The sequence below is a fragment of the Haematobia irritans genome, chromosome 5, assembly GCF_050003625.1.
Source record: "Haematobia irritans isolate KBUSLIRL chromosome 5, ASM5000362v1, whole genome shotgun sequence".
Lineage (NCBI taxonomy): Eukaryota > Metazoa > Arthropoda > Insecta > Diptera > Muscidae > Haematobia > Haematobia irritans.
Genome location: NC_134401.1, coordinates 157602378 through 157627882, shown reverse-complemented (window position 1 = coordinate 157627882; position 25505 = coordinate 157602378). Strand labels below are relative to the sequence as shown.

General features: G+C 25.4%; 1 protein-coding gene across 4 annotated transcripts in view; it reads left to right on the top strand.

The window, feature by feature from the left end:
* Positions 1-25505, top strand: part of Obsc (Obscurin) — a 109988-nt gene that overhangs the window by 59047 nt on the left and 25436 nt on the right. For 2 of the 4 annotated variants that reach the window (XM_075313169.1, XM_075313170.1), the window contains 2 exons: positions 12080-12172; positions 18437-20936. In XM_075313169.1, the coding sequence (XP_075169284.1) occupies positions 12080-12172; positions 18437-20936 (2593 nt within the window). The remainder of the gene's footprint in view (positions 1-12079; positions 12173-18436; positions 20937-25505) is intronic. The other 2 variants (XM_075313172.1, XM_075313171.1) reach the window with 1 other exon arrangement.

Below are 25505 nucleotides of genomic sequence, written 5' to 3'. Positions count from 1 at the left end.
GGCAATTTTGTCAAAATTTTGTATCTATAGAAAATTTTGTCAATATTTAATTTCTATAGAAAAATTTGTTAAAATTTCATTTTTATAGAAAATTATGTCAAAATTTTATTTCTATAGAATATGTTGTTTTTTTTTCTATAGAAATTGAAAATAAATATCAAAAACATAAATCAAGATATTCCATTAAATAAAAAGAGATAAAGATTGAAATATTGAAAAAAGCTTGAAAACTACATATATCTAACATTGTCTCCATTTTGAGGATGAATGGTAAAGAAAATGTTCAAAATTCTATTTCTATAGAAAATTTTATCAAAATTTTATTAAATATAGAAAATTTTGTCAATATTTTATTTCTCCAGAAAAATTTGTTAAAATTTTATTTCTATAATAAATTATGTCAAAATTTTATTTCTATAGAAAATTTTGTCAATATTTTATTTCTATAGAAAATTTTGTCAATATTTTATTTCTATAGAAAATTTTGTTAAAATGTTATTTGTATAGAAAATTTTATTTCTATAGAAAATTTCCTCAAAATTTTATTTCTATAGAAAATTGTACCATAATTTTTTTATTGTAGAAAATTTTAATTTTGCCAAAAAATTTATCTATCAAATTTTGTAAAAATTTTATTTCTATAGAAAATTGTGTCACACTTTTATATCTATATATAAAATATGCAAGGATGTATTGGGAACATGGTTGCCAATCTTGCCAAATTAATCTACCAAAATTTGAAGAAAATTTTACCAAAAATCTACTAAATTTAAAAAATCTCTTTCAAAATTTCGTCAAAATGTAATTTCTATAGAAAATTTTGTCAAAATTTTATTGCTATAGAAAATTTTGTCATTCCTGTAGAAAATTTTCCTAATATTTTATTTCTGTAAGAAAATTTCCTAAAATTTTATTTCTGTAGAATTTTGTCAAAATTTTATTTCTGTAGAAAATTTTGTCAACATTTTATTTCTGTAGAATTTTGTCAAAATTTTATTTCTGTAGAATTTTGTCAAAATTTTATTTCTTTAGAAAATTTTGTCAACATTTTATTTCTACAGAAAATTTAGTCAAAATTTTATTTCGATCGAAAATTTTGTCCAAATTTTATTTCTATAATAAATGTTGTCAAAATTTTATTTCTATAGAAAATTTTGTCAAAATTTTATTTCTATAGAAATTTTTGTCAACATTTTATTTCTATAGACATTTTTATCAAAATTTTATTTCTATAGAAAATTTTGGCAAATTTTTATTTCTATAGAAAATTTTGTCAAAATTTTCTTTCTACAGAAAATTTTGTCAAAATTTTATATCTATAGAAAATTTTTGTCAAAATTTTATATCTATAGAAAATTTTATCATAATTTTATTTCTTTTGAACTTTTGTCAAAAATTTATTTATATAGAAAATTTTGTCAAAATTTTATTTCTATCGAACATTTTGTCCAAAGTTTATTTTTATCGAACATTTTGTCCAAATTTTATTTTTATCGAAAATTTTGTCCAAATTTTATTTCTATAGAAAATTTTGTCAAAATTTTATTTCTATAGAAAATTTTTTCAAAATTTTATTTCTATAGAATTTTTGTCAAAATTTTATTTCTATAGACATTTTTATCAAAATTTTATTTCTATAGACATTTTTATCAAAACCAATAATAACAAAACAAAACAAATGAAAATTTCATTACTATAGAAAATTGTGGCAAAATTTTGTTTCTATATAAAATTTTGTCAAAAAATTTTATTTTTATCGAAAATTTTGTCCAAATTTTATTTCTATAGAAAATTTTGTCAAAATTTTATTTCTATCGAACATTTTGTCAAAATTTTATTTCTATAGAATTTTTGTCACAATTTTATTTCTATAAACATTTTTATCAAAATTTTATTTCTATAGACATTTTTGTCAAAATTTTATTACTATAGAAAATTGTGACAACATTTTGTTTCTATATAAAATTTTGCCAAAATTTTATTTCTATAGAAAATTTTGTCAAAATTTTATTTCTATAGAAAATTTTGTCAAAATTTTATTTTTATAGAAAATTTTGTCAACATTTTATTTCTATAGAAATTTTTTGTAAATGCACGGATGCATTAGGACCATGGTTGCCACTCTTGCCAAAAAAACTACCAAAATTTGATAAAAATTTTACCAAAAGTCTACTAAATTTAAAAAAATCTCTTTCAAAATTTCGTCAAAATGTAATTTCTATAGAAAATTTTGTCAAGATTTTATTTATATGGAAAATTTTCTCAAAATTTTATTTCTGTAGAAAATTTTCCTAATATTTTAATTCTGAAGAAAATTTTCCTAAAATTTTATTTCTGTAGAATTTTGTCAAATTTTATTTCTGTAGAAAATTTTCCTAAAATTTTATTTCTGTAGAAAATTGTGTCACACTTTTATATCTATATATAAAATATGCAAGGATGTATTGGGAACATGGTTGCCAATCTTGCCAAATTAATCTACCAAAATTTGAAGAAAATTTTACCAAAAATCTACTAAATTTAAAAAATCTCTTTCAAAATTTCGTCAAAATGTAATTTCTATAGAAAATTTTGTCAAAATTTTATTGCTATAGAAAATTTTGTCATTCCTGTAGAAAATTTTCCTAATATTTTATTTCTGTAAGAAAATTTCCTAAAATTTTATTTCTGTAGAATTTTGTCAAAATTTTATTTCTGTAGAAAATTTTGTCAACATTTTATTTCTGTAGAATTTTGTCAAAATTTTATTTCTGTAGAATTTTGTCAAAATTTTATTTCTTTAGAAAATTTTGTCAACATTTTATTTCTACAGAAAATTTAGTCAAAATTTTATTTCGATCGAAAATTTTGTCCAAATTTTATTTCTATAATAAATGTTGTCAAAATTTTATTTCTATAGAAAATTTTGTCAAAATTTTATTTCTATAGAAATTTTTGTCAACATTTTATTTCTATAGACATTTTTATCAAAATTTTATTTCTATAGAAAATTTTGGCAAATTTTTATTTCTATAGAAAATTTTGTCAAAATTTTCTTTCTACAGAAAATTTTGTCAAAATTTTATATCTATAGAAAATTTTTGTCAAAATTTTATATCTATAGAAAATTTTATCATAATTTTATTTCTTTTGAACTTTTGTCAAAAATTTATTTATATAGAAAATTTTGTCAAAATTTTATTTCTATCGAACATTTTGTCCAAAGTTTATTTTTATCGAACATTTTGTCCAAATTTTATTTTTATCGAAAATTTTCTCCAAATTTTATTTCTATAGAAAATTTTGTCAAAATTTTATTTCTATAGAAAATTTTTTCAAAATTTTATTTCTATAGAATTTTTGTCAAAATTTTATTTCTATAGACATTTTTATCAAAATTTTATTTCTATAGACATTTTTATCAAAACCAATAATAACAAAACAAAACAAATGAAAATTTCATTACTATAGAAAATTGTGGCAAAATTTTGTTTCTATATAAAATTTTGTCAAAAAATTTTATTTTTATCGAAAATTTTGTCCAAATTTTATTTCTATAGAAAATTTTGTCAAAATTTTATTTCTATCGAACATTTTGTCCAAAGTTTATTTTTATCGAAAATTTTGTCAAAATTTTATTTCTATAGAAAATTTTGTCAAAATTTTATTTCTATAGAATTTTTGTCACAATTTTATTTCTATAAACATTTTTATCAAAATTTTATTTCTATAGACATTTTTGTCAAAATTTTATTACTATAGAAAATTGTGACAACATTTTGTTTCTATATAAAATTTTGCCAAAATTTTATTTCTATAGAAAATTTTGTCAAAATTTTATTTCTATAGAAAATTTTGTCAAAATTTTATTTTTATAGAAAATTTTGTCAACATTTTATTTCTATAGAAATTTTTTGTAAATGCACGGATGCATTAGGACCATGGTTGCCACTCTTGCCAAAAAAACTACCAAAATTTGATAAAAATTTTACCAAAAGTCTACTAAATTTAAAAAAATCTCTTTCAAAATTTCGTCAAAATGTAATTTCTATAGAAAATTTTGTCAAGATTTTATTTATATGGAAAATTTTCTCAAAATTTTATTTCTGTAGAAAATTTTCCTAATATTTTAATTCTGAAGAAAATTTTCCTAAAATTTTATTTCTGTAGAATTTTGTCAAATTTTATTTCTGTAGAAAATTTTCCTAAAATTTTATTTCTGTAGAATTTTGTCCAATTTTTTTTTCTGTGGAAAATTTTCCTAAAATTTGATTTCTGTAGAATTTTATCAAATTTTACTTCTATAGAAATTTTTGTCAAAATTTTATTTATTTAGAAAATTTTGTCAAAATTTTATTTCTATAGAACATTTTGTCAATATTTTATTTCTATAGAAAATTTTGTCAAAATTTTGTTATTAAAGAAAATTGTGTCAAAATTTTATTTGTAAAGAAAATTTTGTCAAAATTTGATTTGTATAGAAAATTTTGTCAAAATTTTACTTGCGTAAAAAATTTTGTTAAAATTTTATTTGTATATGAAATTTTGTTAAAATTTTATTTCTATAGAAAATTTTGTCAAAAGTTTTTTCTATGTCAAAATGTTATTTCTATAGAAGTTTTTGTCAAAATTTTACTTCTATATTTTTTTTCAAAATTTTATTTCTTTAAAAGTTTTGTCAAAATTTTATTTCTGTATAAAATTTTGTCAAAATTTTGTCAAAATTTAATTTCTATAGAAAAATTTGTCAAAATTTTATTTCTATAGAAAATTTTGTCAAAATGTTATTTCTATGGCAAATTGTACATATATTTTTTTATAAAAAATTTTAAATTTTACTAAAATTATTCTCTAGCTAATTTTGTCAAAATTTTATTTCTAATGAAAATTTTCTCAAAATTTTATTTCTATAGAAAACGTTTCCAAAATTTTATTTCTGAAGAAAATTGTGTCAAAATTTTATTTTTATAGAAAATTTTATTTAGCAAAAATCTTATTTAGATGAATATGAATTAATGCAATAATATTTGAATTGAACCTTTATGCCTTAAGAATGTAACAGATCTGCATTTATTATGTACTTCCCTTGGACATAACAAAATTTTATGTATATTAAAAATGTTTGTCTATTTGTATAAATTCCCCTCAAAGAAATCCTGTTGATAAATAAAATAAAAACTGTTGATTAATTATGTCATGTCGTTATATTATCAAATAATTTACAATTTTAAAATCTTTCAAGATGACTACACACGGCAATATCAAAAACAAACAAAAAATTACTAAGTAACAAATGTGAAACATTAAATTATTATAAAAGTGTAATATCTTAGCGATACAAGGAAAATAAAAAAAATATTTTTGAGAAATGGAAGTCAAAAATATCGCAGCCATCTCTTGATGAAACATAGCCAAATAGAATATTTAGCTTGTTGCCAAATTGTGGGTGAAAAATCGTAAACAAAGTTTGAAATCGAATTAAAAATAGACGATTTTAATATTCTCTCACTAGAACTGTGGGTGGTTGGGTCAGCGCATCATCATCATCGTCGTCGTCATCGTCATCATGATGATCATCCAAAGCAAATGACGTGCAAAAAATAAAAATGGACAGACAATCGAATGGTATCAAATGATTTTAAAAGAAGAGATAGAAAATGAACAGAACAATTTTGCTCGTCGATGATTAAAATAAAACAAGAAATAAAGGGTTAAGCAGAGAAAAACCTCAGGGAAATTAACTTTAACAAAAGAAAATAAAATAAACACAAATTAACCAAACAGAAAGACAAATATGTAAATTTTTGTAACATATTTTTTACATATTTGTATTTTTGTTTGGTTAATTTGTGTTTATTTTCTTTTGTTAAAGTTAATTTCCCTGAGGACGGACAACGATGGTGTTCGAAATATTGGAAAAAAAATTGAAAATAAAAAAAAACTAAACAAACTCTACAAATAAAAACTTACAAACTCTACAAATAAGAATTTTATTTCTATAGAAAATTTTGTCAAAATTCTATTTCTATAGAAAATTTTGTCAAAATTTCATTTCTATAAAATATGTCGTCAAAATTTTATTTCTATAGAAAATTTTTCAAAATTTTATTTCTATAGAAAATTTTTCAAAATTTTATTTCTATAGAAAAATTTGTCAAAATTTTATTTCTATAAAAAATTTTGTCAAAATTTTATTTCTATAGAAAATTTTGTTAAAATTTTATTTCTATACATTTTAAAATTAACAGTTTATTTCTATAGAAAATTTTGTCAAAATTTTATTTCCAAATTTTGTCAAAATTTAATTTCTGTAGAAAATTTTGTCAAAATTTTTTTACATAGAAAATTTTGTCAAAGTTTTAGTTCAATAAAAACTTTTGTCAAAATTTTATTTCTATAGAAAATTTTGTACAAATTTTATTTCTATAAAAATTTTTTCAAAATTTTATTTCTATAGAATATTTTGTACAAATTTTATTTCTATAAAAAAATTTGTCGAAATTTTATTTCTATAGAAAATTTTGTCAAAATTTTATTTCTGTAGAAAATTTTGTAAAAATTTTATTTGTATAGAAAATTTTGTCAAAATTTTGCAAAATCTATCAAAAATCAAGAATTCTACAAATCTACTTAACAGTAAAAAAAATCTACCATTTTTGGCAGAATTCTATCATTTTCATGATATTTTTCATAGTCATATTACAAAGTGACTACCCCATATTCTATATAAAGTCCAACGACCCGGGCGGACCGGTAGTCTCACATTGAGAATGGAGAGGCTTCTCTAGAGGTGTTGCCACAGTTGGTAGAATTCTACGAAATATAGTAAATTTTTTACTGGAAGATTTCACAAATTTTCTATAAAAATAAAATTTTGACAAAATTTTCTATAAACATAAAATTTTGACAAAATTTTCTATAAAAATAAAATTTTGCAAAATTTTCTATAAAAATAAAATTTTCTACAGAACTAAAATTTTGACAAAATTTTCTATAGAAATAAATTTTGAGAAAATTTTCCACAGAAATAAAATATTGACAAAATTTTCTACAGAAATAAATTTTAAAGAAAATTTTCTATAGAAATACATTTTTAAGAAAATTTTCTATAGAAATAAAATTTTGACCAAATTTGTATAGAAATAAAAAATAGAAATAAAATTTTGACAACATTTTCTACAGAAATAAAATTTTGACAAAATTTCCTATAGAAAACCAATTTTGAAAAAATTTTCTGCAGAAATAAATTTTTAAGAAAATATTCTTTAGAAATAAAATTTTGAGAACAGTTTCTATACAAAAAAAAAATTAACAAAATTTTGACAACATTTTCTACAGAAATAAAATTTTGACAAAATTTTTTATAGAAATAAATTTTTAAGAAAATTTTGACATAATTTTCTATAGAAACCAAATTTTTACAAGATTTTCTACAGAAATAAAATGTTGATAAAATTTTTTATAGAAATAAATTTTTAAGAAAATTTTCTGTAGACATAAAATTTGGACAAAATTTTCTATAGAAATAAAATGTTCCCAAATTTTGAAAAAAAATTTGACAAAATTTTCTATAGAAATAATATTTGGACAAAATTTTTTTTTATAGAAATAAAATTTTGACAAAATTTTCTACAGAAATAAAATTTTGACAAAATTGTTTATAGAAATAAATTTTTAAGAAAATTTTCTATAGATATAAAATTTGGACAAAATTTTCTATAGAAATAAAATTTTGACAAAATTTTCTTCAGAAATAAAATTTTGATAAAAGTTTCTATAGAAATAAAATTTGGACAAGATTTTCTACAGATATACAATTTTGATAAAATTTTTTATAGAAATAAATTTTTAAGAAAATTTTCTATAGAAATAAAATTTGGACAAAATTTTCTATAGAAATAAAATTTGGACAAAATTTTCTATAGAAATAAAATTTTGCCAAATTTTGAAAAAAGTTTTTTCTATAGAGAAAAATTTTGACAAAATTTTCTATAGAAATAAAATTTTGACAAAATTTTCTATAGAAATAAATTTTTGACAAGATTTTCTACAGAAATAAAATTTTGATAAAATTTTTTATAGAAAGAAATTTTTAAGAAAATTTTCTATAGACATAAAATTTGGACAAAATTTTCTATAAAAATAAAATTTTGCCAAATTTTGACAAAATTTTCTATAGAAATAAAATTTTGACAAAATTTTCTATAGAAATAAAATTTTGACAAAATTTTTTATAGAAATAAATTTTTAAGAAAATTTTGTATAGAAATAAAATTTTGACAAAATTTTCTATAGAAATAAAATTTTGACAAAATTTTCTATAGAAATAAAATGTTCCCAAATTTTGAAAAAATTTGACAAAAGTTTCTATAGAAATAATATTTGGACAAAATTTTTTTTATAGAAATAAAATTTTGACAAAATTTTCTACAGAAATAAAATTTTGACAAAATTGTTTATAGAAATAAATTTTTAAGAAAATTTTCTATAGATATAAAATTTGGACAAAATTTTCTATAGAAATAAAATTTTGATAAAATTTTCTATAGATATAAAATTTGGACAAGATTTTCTACAGATATACAATTTTGATAAAATTTTTTATAGAAATAAATTTTTAAGAAAATTTTCTATAGATATAAAATTTGGACAAGATTTTCTACAGATATACAATTTTGATAAAATTTTTTATAGAAATAAATTTTTAAGAAAATTTTTTATAGAAATAAATTTTTAAGAAAATTTTCTATAGAAATAAAATTTTGATAAAATTTTCTATAGAAATAAAATTTGGACAAAATTTTCTATAGAAATAAAATTTGGACAAAATTTTCTATAGAAATAAAATTTTTCCAAATTTTGAAAAAAGTTTCTATAGAGAAAAATTTTGACAAAATTTTCTATAGAAATAAAATTTTGACAAAATTTTCTATAGAAATAAAATTTTGACAAAATTTTTTATAGAAATAAAATTTTGACAAAATTTTCTATAGAGAAAAATGTTGATAGTTTCTACAAATGACAAAGAAATAAAATTTGGACAAAATTTTCTATAGAAATAATAAAATTTTTCCAAATTTTGAAAAAAGTTTCTATAGAGAAAAATTTTGACAAAATTTTCTATAGACATAAAATTTGGACAAAATTTTCTATAAAAATAAAATTTTGCCAAATTTTGACAAAATTTTCTATAGAAATAAAATTTTGACAAAATTTTCTATAGAAATAAAATTTTGACAAAATTTTTTATAGAAATAAATTTTTAAGAAAATTTTGTATAGAAATAAAATTTTGACAAAATTTTCTATAGAAATAAAATTTTGACAAAATTTTCTATAGAAATAAAATGTTCCCAAATTTTGAAAAAATTTGACAAAAGTTTCTATAGAAATAATATTTGGACAAAATTTTTTTTATAGAAATAAAATTTTGACAAAATTTTCTACAGAAATAAAATTTTGACAAAATTGTTTATAGAAATAAATTTTTAAGAAAATTTTCTATAGATATAAAATTTGGACAAAATTTTCTACAGAAATAAAATTTTGATAAAATTTTCTATAGATATAAAATTTGGACAAGATTTTCTACAGATATACAATTTTGATAAAATTTTTTATAGAAATAAATTTTTAAGAAAATTTTCTATAGATATAAAATTTGGACAAGATTTTCTACAGATATACAATTTTGACAAAATTTTTTATAGAAATAAATTTTTAAGAAAATTTTGTATAGAAATAAAATTTTGACAAAATTTTCTATAGAAATAAAATTTTGACAAAATTTTCTATAGAAATAAAATGTTCCCAAATTTTGAAAAAATTTGACAAAATTTTCTATAGAAATAAAATTTTGACAAAATTTTCTATAGAAATAAATTTTTGACAAGATTTTCTACAGAAATAAAATTTTGATAAAATTTTTTATAGAAAGAAATTTTTAAGAAAATTTTCTATAGACATAAAATTTGGACAAAATTTTCTATAAAAATAAAATTTTGCCAAATTTTGACAAAATTTTCTATAGAAATAAAATTTTGACAAAATTTTCTATAGAAATAAAATTTTGACAAAATTTTTTATAGAAATAAATTTTTAAGAAAATTTTGTATAGAAATAAAATTTTGACAAAATTTTCTATAGAAATAAAATTTTGACAAAATTTTCTATAGAAATAAAATGTTCCCAAATTTTGAAAAAATTTGACAAAAGTTTCTATAGAAATAATATTTGGACAAAATTTTTTTTATAGAAATAAAATTTTGACAAAATTTTCTACAGAAATAAAATTTTGACAAAATTGTTTATAGAAATAAATTTTTAAGAAAATTTTCTATAGATATAAAATTTGGACAAAATTTTCTATAGAAATAAAATTTTGATAAAATTTTCTATAGATATAAAATTTGGACAAGATTTTCTACAGATATACAATTTTGATAAAATTTTTTATAGAAATAAATTTTTAAGAAAATTTTCTATAGATATAAAATTTGGACAAGATTTTCTACAGATATACAATTTTGATAAAATTTTTTATAGAAATAAATTTTTAAGAAAATTTTTTATAGAAATAAATTTTTAAGAAAATTTTCTATAGAAATAAAATTTTGATAAAATTTTCTATAGAAATAAAATTTGGACAAAATTTTCTATAGAAATAAAATTTTTCCAAATTTTGAAAAAAGTTTCTATAGAGAAAAATTTTGACAAAATTTTCTATAGAAATAAAATTTTGACAAAATTTTCTATAGAAATAAAATTTTGACAAAATTTTTTATAGAAATAAAATTTTGACAAAATTTTCTATAGAGAAAAATGTTGATAGTTTCTACAAATGACAAAGGGTAAAAAATTCAGAAATTCTGCTACAGAAATATCGGCGCTGTAAACTACACCAACTCCTCACAATTGCACTGATCATTACTATTCACAATAAAACAATAATCAATAATAAAAAATAAGTGCAAGCATATAATATTCAAACTAAACCAGCATAACATTTTTGGGACATATATGTTAATATGTTAGAACATATTATGTTTGCAACATAAATTGTTTGTAAATATAATATGCTTGGATGCAAACATATATTAATTTAGAAATAGCCTATAAACATATATGTGTTTAGAAAGAGAGACCTAGAGAGTATGCTGCAAGTAAAATAATGGAAGCATCCAATTGGCGCCATAAAAATATATACACACAAAAAAAATTCATAAAATTTTTTCTACCAGTGTATGCCCTAAGGTGAAACATAATATGTTTGAATAATACAAACAATATTTTGTTTGGACCAATCCTGAAAATATCCCGAAAATGTGTTTGGGGTATATGTTACAGAAGCGATTTTTCTGAGAGTGTAGAATTTTGTCCACATTTGGGATAAGTCCTTTTATGGGTAGTTAACCCTTAAATGGGCAAGACCGATTCTTCCGCAAAAAAATATCTAATATCCCAAATGGTAAATAAAGAAAATCTGCATACCACATTAAAAAAAAAAAAAAAAAAACATTTTATGTGTTTTTTTTTAAACGGTGACAGTATCTTAAAAAATTTAGTGCGTATTAAACTAAGTTTTTATTTACAAATACACAATTTGATTTTAGTAGAGAATATTAATAAATATTTATTAACACTACACAGTTTTGTTTACCAACATTATTGACATCACTGGTAAATATTACTTATCTTCAAATTTGTAGTTTTATGAATTTTTGGTAAAAATTTAATTTTCAATTTTGACTGTAGATTACTCAGAAGTTCTACACATTTCCCGGAAAAAATATATTTTTAAAAACAGCCTTATGATGTATTAACATTAAACAAACTTATTTTCATAGAATTAAAAACTTTAAGATGTAAGAATTTTTTCCTGGTTGTATCTTAAAAGATACAGTGCCCATTTAAGGGTTAATTGGTTAATTGTTTCACTAAAATATTGAAATATCTGTTTTTCCGAGAGAGATTTTTTGAGAGATTGCACTATATATAAAAAGTATATTTTTATAGCATATTAAAGGGAGGTGCTATACTTGTTTCAATTTTTATTTTTATATTTCAATTCTTATTTTATTTATTTATTTATTTTTTTCCAGGAAATTTCGACTAGATATAACGACGAAAAAACTTTAAGTGAACATTTGAAATTACCCATACAACGAATTAACGACTATCAATTATTACTAAAGGTATGTAATGAATATATACATACGTACACAATTATTCCCCTCAATACCTATAATTTATTGAGTTATTACAATTATGCACAAGAATACACAATTTTTAATTAATTTCGTATATTCTTATATACATATTTAATACTCACATATCTACTCTACCTACATATAAATATGTATAGGCACAACTATGTTTTTTTTTTGTTATTATAAACAGTTGTTGAATTAATAAATTTTCACATTATAAATCATAAAAATATATTCAAGAAAATACTACATACGATTATTTAACAAGCAAACATATATTTATAGTTTTGATCTAAACAAACATTTTCATATTCACTATATCGAGTAAATTAAAAATTGAAACTTAAAATTTTAATAAATTTCACAAATTTTTGGGCCGTTTTGGAAAGATCACTTTCAGAAATTCAAACCAAAAAAAAAAAATTAAAACAACATTACTCTCGCATATTCACATTCACAGTGAACAATGAAAAAGCTAAACTAAACATTCATAGAAAGCCATGCTTTTAAAAAGCTTTACAAATACACAATATATTTCCCTCAAACATGCATGAACTCCCCACCAGAAACAAACATCAGCATTTATCCAAACCTAAAGAAACTTTAGATAACCACACAGATACCAGCAATATCCTTGATCCACATAACAGTCCTTAAATGAATAGAATTGTAGAGAAATAAGGGATTTTTTTTAATTCAATTCTATAAATTGGTTTGATCCAAAGCAGAGAATTAAGTCGACCCATTTTGGTCGGTCGACTTTTTAGCCTCGGCTGCTGCTTAGCAGTTTGGTCGCAAGAATGTACACGACTACGCACATTTCTAAGATTATTTGACAATTTTTAATTTGAGCAAGATTTTGATCAATTGAGCATAAAATTATAGTATTAAAATGTTCTATTTAGATTTTTCTTAATTTTGTGGTGATAATATCAGAAATTTTTGAAAAATCACCCTTCGTAAATATTGGAAATTTTTAATAAATAGTCGCCTACATTCTAGAAATCAACGGTGAAAATTAAATGATGACGGCTAATAGCGTCAGCGTTACTCGATGGCTTCATTCTCTCATTCTCTGGTTTAGGCTTCACACACACACACTCAAACTCACACTCACGGAGAGATAAAAAACTATAAAAGATAACACGTTTATCAAATTGACACACTTATTTTAAAAGTTTCCCACTAAATAGATCATTTCGATGAATAAATTTTAAAAAATAATTAATGAAAGCCAAATGGTATTTAAATTTATTAACAGTGTCTCTAGAGAATTTTTATTTTTAAATCAATTTTTTTTAATCATATACGATGATTATTTTTGTAATTCAAATTAAAATTAAAACAAAACAAAACAAGTAAGAAAAGTGTAAAGTCGGGCGGGGCCGACTATATTATACCCTGCACCACTTTGTAGATCTAAATTTTTGATACCATATCACATCCGTCAAATGTGTTGGGGGCTATATATAAAGGTTTGTCCCAAATACATACATTTAAATATCACTCGATTTAGACAGAATTTGATAGACTTTTACAAAATCTATAGACTCAAAATTTAAGTTGGCTAATGCACTAGGGTGAAACACAATTTTAGTAAAAAACAAGTAAGGAAAGTCTAAAGTCGGGCGGGGCCGACTATATTATACCCTGCACCACTTTGTAGATCTAAATTTTCGATTCCATATAACATCCGTCAAATGTGTTGGGGGCTATATATAAAGGTTTGTCCCAAATACATACATTTAAATATCACTCGATTTGGACAGAATTTGATAGACTTTTACAAGATCTATAGACTCAAAATTTAAGTTGGATAATGCACTAGGGTGGAACACAATTTTAGTAAAAAAAAAAATGGGAAACATTTAAATCTGAAGCATTTTTAAGGAAACTTCGCAAAAGTTTATTTATGATTTATCGCTCGATATATATGTATTAGAAGTTTAGGAAAATTAGAACCATTTTTACAACTTTTCGACAAAGCAGTGGCGATTTTACAAGGAAAATGTTGGTATTTTGACCATTTTTGTCGAAATCAGAAAAACATATATATGAGAGCTATATCTAAATCTGAACCGATTTCAACCAAATTTGGAACGCATAGCTACAATGCTAATTCTACTCCCTGTGCAAAATTTCAATTAAATCGGGGTAAAAGATTGGCCACTGTGGTCATATGAGTGTAAATCGGGCGAACGATATATATGGGAGCTACATCTAAATCTGAACCGATTTCAATAAAATGTAGCACACTTGAGTACACTATTAATTGTACACCTAGTGCAAAATTTCAACCAAATTGGGCCAAAATTCTGGTTTCTAGGACCAAATTAGTCCATATCGGGCGAAATATATATGGGAGCTATATCTAAATCTGAACCGATTTCAATCAAATTTGGCACACATGACTATATTACTAATTGTACTCCTAGTGCAAAATTTCAACCAAATTGGACCAAAACTCTGGCTTCTAGGACCAAATTAGTCCATATCGGGCGAAATATATATGGGAGCTATATCTAAATCTGAACCGATTTCAATCAAATTTGGCACACATGACTATATTACTAATTGTACTCCTAGTGCATAATTTCAACCAAATTCGGCCACAAATTTGGCTTCTGGGGCCATATAAGTCCATATCGGGCGAAAGATATATATGGAAGCTATATCTAAATCTGAATCGATTTCAATCAAATTTTGCACACTTGACTATACGACTAAGTGTTATGTTTGTACAAAATTTCAAGCAAATCGGTATAAAACTCTGGCTGCTGGGTCCATATTAGTGCATATCGGGCGAAAGATATATATGGGAGCTATATCTAAATTTGAACCGATTTCAATCAAATTTTGAACACATGACTATACTACTAATTGTACTCCTAGTGCAAAATTTCAACCAAATTCGGCCAAAAGTCTGGCTTCTGGGGCCATATAAGTCCATATCGGGCGAAAGATATATATGGGAGCTATATCTAAATCTGAACCGATTTCTTCCAAAATCAATAGGGTTCTATTCTGACCCAAATTAGGAACATGTGCCAAATTTGAAGGCGAGTGGACTTAAATTGCGACCTAGACTCTGATCACAGAAATGTGTTCACAGACAGACGGACATTATATCGACTCAGGGACCCACCCTGAGCATTATTGACAAAGACACCATGTGTCTATCTCGTCTCCTTCTGGGTATTACAAACATATGCACTAACTTATAATACCCTGTTCCACAGTGTGACGCAAAACAAACAAACATACAAAAAACAAAAATACAATTTTTTAATGAGAGCCAAATGAATACGAAGGATTTCAGTTGCAATTAAATTTATACGAGGAACAATAAATTATTAAATACCATTTCGAATATAATATAAAAAAAATAATTAAGGAATATATAAAAAAATAATTAAGGAAAATCTGATGGTATTTAAATTTATTTTCAGTTTATTAAAAAAATAAATTTTTGTAAAATTTTTTTTTTATTCGCAAATGAATTTATTTTAAATCATATAGGGTGGAAATTTAATTTAAATCAAGTTTAAAATTAAATTAAAAATATATACTTTCTAAATTATTTATTCATTTATTAAATTAAATAATATATATATTCCTAAAAAAATTATTTTAAATCATATGTAGTGGAGATTTTTAATTCTAATTCAAAATTAAATTAAAAATGTATAGTTTATTTAAAGGGTGGTTAAAATTTCAAGGGCCGATGTTGACAAACTATTTAGCAAATTATTGTAATTTTATTTTATAATGATATATTGGTTTACTCAATTATGTATGGAACAATATATTGGCTGAATGGGCGACTTTTGTGGCACACCTTCATTCGATGGTCCAAATTTTCGATGACGCTGAGGCATAATGGAGGTTCTATGCCGTTAATGTGCCGAATTATCTCATCCTTTAGCTCTTGAATTGTTGCCGGCTTATCGACGTACACCTTTTCTTTCAAATAACCCCAAAGAAAAAAGTCCAACGGTGTCAAATCACATGATCTTGGCGGCCAATTGACATCGCCATTACGTGAGATAACACGGCCATTGAATTTGTTGCGCAAAAGAGCCATTGTTTCGTTAGCTGTGTGGCAAGTGGCACCGTCCTGCTGAAACCACATATCGTCCACATCCATATCTTCCAATTCGGGCCATAAAAAGTTCGTTATCATCTCACGATAGCGAACACCATTCACAGTAACTGCCTGACCGGCCTCATTTTGGAAAAAAATACGGCCCGATTATGCCGCCAGCCTAAAACCGCACCAAACAGTCACTGTTTGTGGGTGCATTGGTTTTTCGACAAACACTCTTGGATTCTCATTCGCCCAAATGCGGCAATTCTGTTTATTGACGAATCCACTGAGGTGAAAATGTGCCTCATCTGATGATGAAGATGATTTTCTTCGAAAATTGATCATCCACTGTTGCCATTTCTTGGAACCATTTATTAACCATTATATTAACTTTGTTTGTAACACATCGAAATAGTGCTCTAAGACCCCATAAAGTATATATATATTCTGGGTCGTGGTGAAATTCTGAGTCGATCTGAGCATGTCCGTCCGTCCGTCTGTTGAAATCACGCTAACTTCCGAACGAAACAAGCTATCGACTTGAAACTTGGCACAAGTAGTTGTTATTAATGTAGGTCGGATGGTATTGCAAATGGGCCATATCGGTCCACTTTTACGTATAGCCCCTATATAAACGGACCCCAAAATTTGGCTTGCGGAGCCTGTAAGATATAGCATATTTCATCCGCTCTGGCTGAAATTTGGTACAGGGTGTAAGTATATGGTCTCTAACAACCATGCAAAAATTGATCTATATCGGTCCAATTCCTGCATTGTTGTTGGATACCATATACTAACTTCAGGTACCAAATTTCAACCGAATCGGATGAAGTTTGCTATTCCAAGGGGGTCCGGTCAAATCTGGGGATCGGTTTATATAGGTCCTATTTATATATAATTATGGACCGATTTCGACCAATTTTTGCATGGGTGTTTGAGGCCATATATTAACACCACGTACCAAATTTCAACTGAATCAGATGAATTTTGGTCTTCCAAGAGGCTCCGGAGGTCAAATCTGGTGATCGGTTTATATGGGGGCTATATACAATTATGGGCCGATGTGGACCAATTTTTGCATGGTCATTAGAGACCATATATTAACACCATGTACCAAATTTCAGCCGGATCGGATGAAATTTGCTTCTCTTAGAGGCTCCGCTAGCCAAATCGGGGGATCGGTTTATATGGGGGCGATATATAATTATGGATCGATGTGGACCAATTTTTGCATGGTTATTAGATACCATATACTAACACCATGTACCAAATTTCAGCCGGATCGGATGAAATTTGCTTCTCTTAGAGTCCCCGCAAGCCAAATTTGGGGGTCCGTTTATATGGGGGCTATACGTAAAAGTGGACCGATATGACCCATTTGCAATACCATCCGACCTACATCAATAACAACTACTTGTGCCAAGTTTCAAGTCGATAGCTTGTTTCGTTCGGAAGGTAGCGTGATTTCAACAGACGGACGGACGCACGGACGGACGGACATGCTCAGATCGACTCAGAATTTCATCAGGACCCAGAATATAATACTTTATGGGGTCTTAGAGCAATATTTCGATGTGTTACAAACGGAATGACATAGTTAATATACCCCCCATCCTATGGTGGAGGGTATAAAAGCATGTTAATTATATTGTCAAAAAACAAAAAAAAAATAAAATTAATATAGAAATGTTTTATTTCGAAAATTTTTTAAATCGCATTTTATACTTATTTTTATTTTTAATTCTAATTTATATTTTAATACAATTTTTATGAATTCATTTATATATTTATAATTTTGTAATTTAATTACAAAGGCTAAACAATAGTTGTGTTGCAATTATGTATTGTTTCTCTCCAAAATTATGAATAGTTGCTATAAACATACACATTATTGCCGAGTATATTTTCTTCAGTCAAATGTTTCTTTTGAAATTCTATTCAAATTAATTGACCTCCCACCCCCCCCCCCCCACCACCACCACACACCTCTTATAAATATGCTCCTTAACCATCAACACCAATAAAACACCACTCCCTAAAACACCACAAAACTCTAACGTGATCAATACAAAATAAAAAAAAAAAAAAACAAGAAATTAACGAACCAACGAACCGAACCAAACCGAAAACCAAACCAAACCAAAATTTGTTTTACTTCACAGGATTTGCTTAAATTTTCACTGAGCTTAAAAGAAAATATCAAAGATATCCAAAAGGCTTTAGAGTTAATGCTTAGCGTTCCCAGCCGAGCCTATGATAGCGCATTTCTAAATAGCATTGAAGGATATCGCGGCAATATCAGTAAAATCGGACGTCTGCTACTCCATGAATGGTGGACGGTGCTAGACAAAGAGAATAAGGCCCACGAACGTTATCTCTTTCTATTCAAGTCACGCATACTGATTTGTAAGGTACGAAAGGTTGGCGACGACAAATCGATTTTTGTGCTACAGGATCTGATAAAATTGCCTGAGTGTCAGGTGGAAGAGGATGCCGGTCAGAATCTAATACGATTTACAGCCAAACCGAATGCCAAGGATAGTCATAATTTACCGATTTGCCTAAAGCCCCATAAGGACGATACGAATTTGCGACAGAAATGGTATGCGGAAATATGTACGCATCTGGATAAGGATGTAACGTGGCAGGAACATCGAGCCGATGATATACGCATAGATTCGACACAAGTTTTGGAAGATACCACATTGGGTTTACCCCAAAAGGCTGAGGCCTATAATCCCGATTCAAGTGTTAAGGCTTCGGATGTGGCCAAAGATTATTTCCTAACCAAAGAGGAAAAGGAACGCTATCAGGCTGAATATCAGGAGTTATTACGTTTGGAGCAGGAATCCATAGAGTTATACAATCGAACGATATCCGTACAAAAGTCCATAGCTTCGAATCAAGTGGTTCAACAACAGGAGCAACTTCATCAACACCATCATCATCACCAACAACAACAACAATCTGAAATACAACATAAATCTGAAGTTGTAAGACAGGTAACTCAAAAGACCGAAGGTGGTCAGCAGACCACAACCACCACAACCCAATCACAATCTATCCAGGAACAACAAAAGGTTGTGGTTCACGATGATAAGATTGTAGATCAACAGCATCAAAAGAATATTAGCTCATCGGAGGATACTAAAACCGAGGTTGTTGTTCAAATACCAGCGGAGCCTTCCAAAGAAGTTCCGGCTCCACCAAAGCCAATTACAAGTCCTGAACCTCCAAGAGTTCAGACGCCAACGGAACCTCCTTCTACGACCAAGAAAATAACAAGTCCCGAACCCCAAGACCCTAAGGTATTGCCAGAACCTAGGGCCAAAACCCCTGAACCTAAAACACCGACATCCGAGGAATCTGTTAAATCTCAGACACTCGAAGCTACCAAGGAATTGGAAAAGTCTGTTGCCATAAGAGAACAGAGTCTTGTTCAACAACAACAACAACAAACCTCAGAGATAAAACAAATTTCCGAAAAAGACAAATCCCTAGAGATCAAACTCAAGGAATTGAAACAAACAACACAACAATCATCCATCGAGACTGTAGGTGTAAAACAATCTTCCGAGGGTAATCAACATATTGAGGCTAAACTCAAGGAATTCAAACAATCCACCGAACAGCAACAGCAACAACAACCACAGGTGACTGACACTCAGAGAATCTCTGAAACCGAACAAAAATCCAGCATCAAGGCCATAGAAAGTTCTCAAGTACAACAGCTGCAGCAGCAGCAGGAGGAGGTAATCATTAAAGAGCAGATCTCTTCATCTGCTGTCAGTCAGTCGCAAACAACTGAAATTCAATCTGAAAATCTTGGTAAGATCGAAATGCCTGAACCCCAAACCGCTTTAACGCCAGAACCCGAGCCTATAGCTCTACCACGTATTACCGTTACACAAGAACTAGTACCCCGACACAAGACCATAGAGCTTACCGACATTGCTGGCTATCAGGAATCCCTAAGCCAAGTTGCCGGAGGTGAAGGTTCCACCTCCGGCGGCGGTGGCTCTGGGGGTCCTTCCAATGTTTACACCATTAAAGATAATGCTTCGCTTGCCCTGTGGAATAATCGCCTTGCTAGCATACAACACAGCCGTGACGGCTTTAGCGATGGTTCGGAACCACCGCTTCCTCCCCTGCCACCGCATTATGTACGCATGCCAGGCTTCTTTCAACCCCTACCCCGTATTGCCTATGAGACCTCTATTGAGATACTCCTTGTAAAATCTGTCCCCTTGCCCCCACCACCCATTACCCTAATTCCGAGAGTTGTTGTTCACAATGAGGCCCTGGAAATGAAATCGGCCAATTTCCTGGAGGGCATCTATGTCACCGATGATTTTGATAATTCTTTGCGTAATGCCAAGAAGAAAATTCGCTCCATCAAATCGACGGTTATGAAATCCAAAGATTCTACAAAATATGCCGTGGATACGGTCAATAAAGCCTCTTCACGAGATTTCATTCACATTTTCAATCCACCCATTAAGCATAAGCGACCCATCTATGAAATTGTTGAGGAACCTTCACGACTCAGTGATTACGAAGATGATTATCCGGAATCGATGTATAGTGGAATGCATACCCGAGAGCATAGTGTGGCTCGTACTGAAGATTATCATTCGGTTGCTTCACGAAGGCAATACGACAGTAAGCTATTACTGTATGTGTGGGTGTGTGCGTGTGTTTTGAGTGTAAGAGAGAGAGCGTCGTTATATGTACATACATGTGTTTGGCTGAGTGATAGTTGTCATGTCATTTTAGCTGAGATGATAGTTATGGTGATATTCATGAGTGAAACCACGGTTGCCACAGTTGGTAGAATTCTACGAAAAATTGTAGATTTTTTACTGTTTGGTAGATTGGAATTCTTGATGTTTTGGTAGATTTTGCAAAATATTCCTCTCCAAAAATTTTCTATAGAAATAAAATGTTGATAAAATTTTCTATAGAAATAAAATGTTCACAAAATTTTCTATAGAAATAAAATTTTGACAAAATTTTCTATAGAAATAAAATTTTGACAAAATTTTCTATAGAAATAAAATTTTGACAAAATTTTCTAAAGAAATAAAATTTTGCAAAATTTTTGTATAGATGATGTTTTCTATGGAAATAAAATTTTGACAACATTTTCCATAGAAATTAAATTTTGACAAAAATGTCTATAGAAATAAAATTTTGACAAAATTTGCAATAGAAATAAAATGTTGATAAAATTTTCTATAGAAATAAAATTTTGCAAAATTTTCTATAGAAATAAAATTTTGCAAAATTTTCTATAGAAATAAAATTTTGTCAAAATTTCCTATAGAAATAAAATATTGGCCAAATTTTCAATATAAACTAAATTTTGAAAAAAATTTCTATACAAATAAAATTTTGGCAAAATTTTTATAGGATTAAAATTTTGTCAACATTTTCCATAGAAATTAAATTTTAACAAAATTTTCTATAGAAATAAAATTTGGACAAAATTTTCTATAGAAATAAAATTTGGACAAAATTTTCTATAGAAATAAAATTTTGACAAAATTTTCTATAGAAATAAAATTTTGACAAAATTTTCTATAGAAATAAAATTTTGACAAAATTTTCTATAGAAATAAAATTTTGCAAAATTTACTAAAGAAATAAAATTTTTACAAAAATTTCTATAGAAACAAAATGTTGACAAAATTCTCTATAGAAATAAAATTTTGAAAAAAATTATGATAGAAAAAAATTTTGACAAAATTTACGATAGAAATAAATTTTTGAAAAAATTTGTAAAAAATTGACAAAATTTTAATAAATTCTGGAAAATTTTCTACAGAAAGAAAATTTTGACGAACTTTTTTATAGGAAAAAACTTTGACAAAATTTGCTAAGAAATAAAATGTTTTCTATAGAAATAAGATTTTGACAAAACTTTGTATAGAAATAAAATTTTGACAAAATTTTCAATAAAAATAATATCTTGACAAAATTTTCTATAAAAATAAAATATTGATAAAATTTTCTATAGCAACAAAATTTTACAAAATTTCCTATAGAAATAAAATATTGTCAAAATGTCATATAGAAATAAAATATTGGCCAAATTTTCCATAATAACTAAATTTTGAAAAAAAATTTCTATAGAAAGAAAACTTTGACAAAATTTTCGATAGAAATAAAATTTCGACAAAATTTTCTATAGAAATAAAATTTTGACAAAAATTTCTATAGAAAAGAAATGTTGACAAAATTTTCTATAGAAATAAAATTTTGAAAAAAATATGATAGAAAAAAATTTTGACAAAATTTACGATAGAAATAAAATGTTGACAAAATTTAAAAAAAAATGACAAAATTTTATTAAATTTTAGAAAACTTTCTACAGAAAGAAAATTTTGAAACTTTTTTATAGGAAAAAATTTGACAAAATTTGCTAAGAAATAAAACGTTGACAACATTTTCTATAGAAATAAGATTTTGACAAAATTTTCTATAGAAATAAAATTTTGCCAAAATTGAAAAAAAAAGAAAAAATGTTGACAAAATTTTCTATAGAAAGTAAATTTTGACAAAAATTATGATAGAAATAAAATTTTGACAAAATTTACGATAGAAATAAAATTTGTACAAAAATTACGATAGAAATAAAATTGTGGTAAAATTTACGATAGAAATAAAATTTTGACAAAATTTAGAATAGAAATAAAATTTTGACAAAATTTACGATAGAAGTAAAATTTTGACAAAATATTTAAAAAAAAATTACAAAAAATTAGTAAATTGTGGAAAATTTTTGACAAAATTTTATACAGAAAGAGAATTTTGACAAAATTTTTATACAGAAAGATTTTGAAAAAAATTTTATACAGAAAGAGAATTTTGACAGAAAGAAAATTTTGACAAAATGTTTGTAGAAAAAAATTTGAAAAATTTGCTATAGAAATAAAATGTTGACAAAATTTTCTATAGAAATAAGATTTTGACAACATTTTCAATAGGAATAAAATTTTGACTAAATTTTCTATAAAAATAAAATTTTGACTAAATTTTCTATAAAAATAAAATTTTGATTAAATTTTCTATAGAAATAAAATTTTGACTAAATTTTCTATAGAAATAAAATTTTGACAAAAATTTCAAAAGAAATAAAATGTTGACAAAAATTTCTATAGAAATAAAATTTTTACAAAATTTACGGTAGAAATAAAATTTTGACAAAATTATAGAAATAAAATTTTGACAAAAATTATGATAGAAATAAAATTTTGATAAAATTTACGATAGAATAAAATTGTGACAAAAATTATGATAGAAATAAAATTTTGACAAAATTTACGATAGAAATAAAATATTAAGAAAGAAATAAAAATACGATAGAAATAAAATATTTTAAAAAATTTTGACAAAAATTTAGTACATTTTGGAAAATTTTAGAGAAAATTTTATACAGAAAGAGAATTTTGACAAAATTTTTATACAGAAAGAAAATTTTGACAAAAATTTTTATAGAAAAACAACAACAAAAAAACAACAATAACGATTGAAGAGAAGCCAACAATAACAAACAGCGTTGCCAATTTAGCTTTTTTCCCGCTAGATTTGGCTTTTTTTGAAGACGTTTAGCGGGAAAAGTATGCATTTAGCTTTTAGCTTTTTTTCTGGCTTTTTTTCATGACCCTTTTAGCTATTTTTGGCTTTTTTTATTTTCGACATGTTTCTATTGAAATATGGATAAAACTTCGTTTTTATCTAAGCCTTGCTGCCAGAATAAGGTTTTCTACATATTTCAAAGCTCAATTGAAACATTAATAATTATTCCAGCCATTATGCGGGCATTTTTGCAGCAAATGCACCTTGTTGTAATTTTTTTTCCCCGTATTCATAAAAGTTATGGTAAACTTTAATTCTACTATTACCATACAAATTCCTTATATAAACTGTCATTAAATTATTAGGAATATAAGCATTTGACTCGTTTATCCTTTTTATGTTATTTTAATATTCTAAACTTATTATGATATTACTAAATTAAAATAGTAGATGTGAATTGCTTTGTACACTGAAACAATATTGTCGTGAGGCCAAAGATTTCATGTCCTTAAAATACGAACGCGAATTTTGGTTATAATAGCACTTGTGAATTTCTCTTATATAAACTGTTTTCCTTGTCTAAAAGCCGATAAAGTCGTTTTGTCCTTATAGTTAAGTATACATAGAATAATTTCTACTAAAAGTCGAGTCTGAATTTGGAAATATAAGTTGTCGTTAGCACGTTTTTAAAGCACTGTGATAGCTCATGAAGAAATAGCTGAAAAAAAAAACTAATAAATTGAAATTTGACTCGGAATCAATACCAAAATCATTAGTGTACAAAATCTTTGGAACCAAATATAGAAATAATATAATAATAATAAATAAAATAATAATAGAGTTTTGAATGTGGTATTATTTTTTTTAACATCACAAAAATGCAATAAAAAATTCGTAGTGATAGGATCAAAACAAATCTGCTATAATGGAATGGATTTACATTTACGAAAATTGGACAACAATAGGTTTGTATGGGAAATTTTTGAATAAAAGTTATTCAGTATAAACTTTCAAGACAGAATGGGTTTTATTCTCTTGGGTAAAATTAGGAAAAGTGTACACGTTCACGAATTTATCATTAATTCGGTTAAAACGAAATATATCGATATCTTCTAATGCAGTTCTATGCGACATTGTGCAATATATCGCACATTGGACTTGTTGATGATTAACCAGCTGACAATTGCAAGTTTACTGGGAAAAATGTTTTTACTAGGAGATATAAAAGAAGGACTTCCAGAAAACATTTGTGATAGTAAGCAAATATGACTTAGATTTTCTTACAGTCTCACAGAAATGTAATTAAAATAAATACAAAAAAATAATATGCATTTTAAGTGAAATAAAGCCTTTAAGTTTGTTAAATTTCAATCAAAAATGTGACTTTTGATACAAAAAAATTTAGCTTTTTTTCTAGCTATTTTTTTAAAATTTTTTAGCTTTTTTTGGCTAGTTTTTGGGACAAATCTAGCGGTTTTTGGTGAAACAATTCTGGCAACGCTGATAACAAACAAAACGAATGAAGATAGAGGAAGCACGCTCAAAAACAAACCCAGCCAAATACATTCAAATCGATGATTTGAGTTTGGCAAAGGAAAAGAGATATGCTGGCAAATTTGTTTAGGCAGTAGCCGACTATCAAACCCTTTT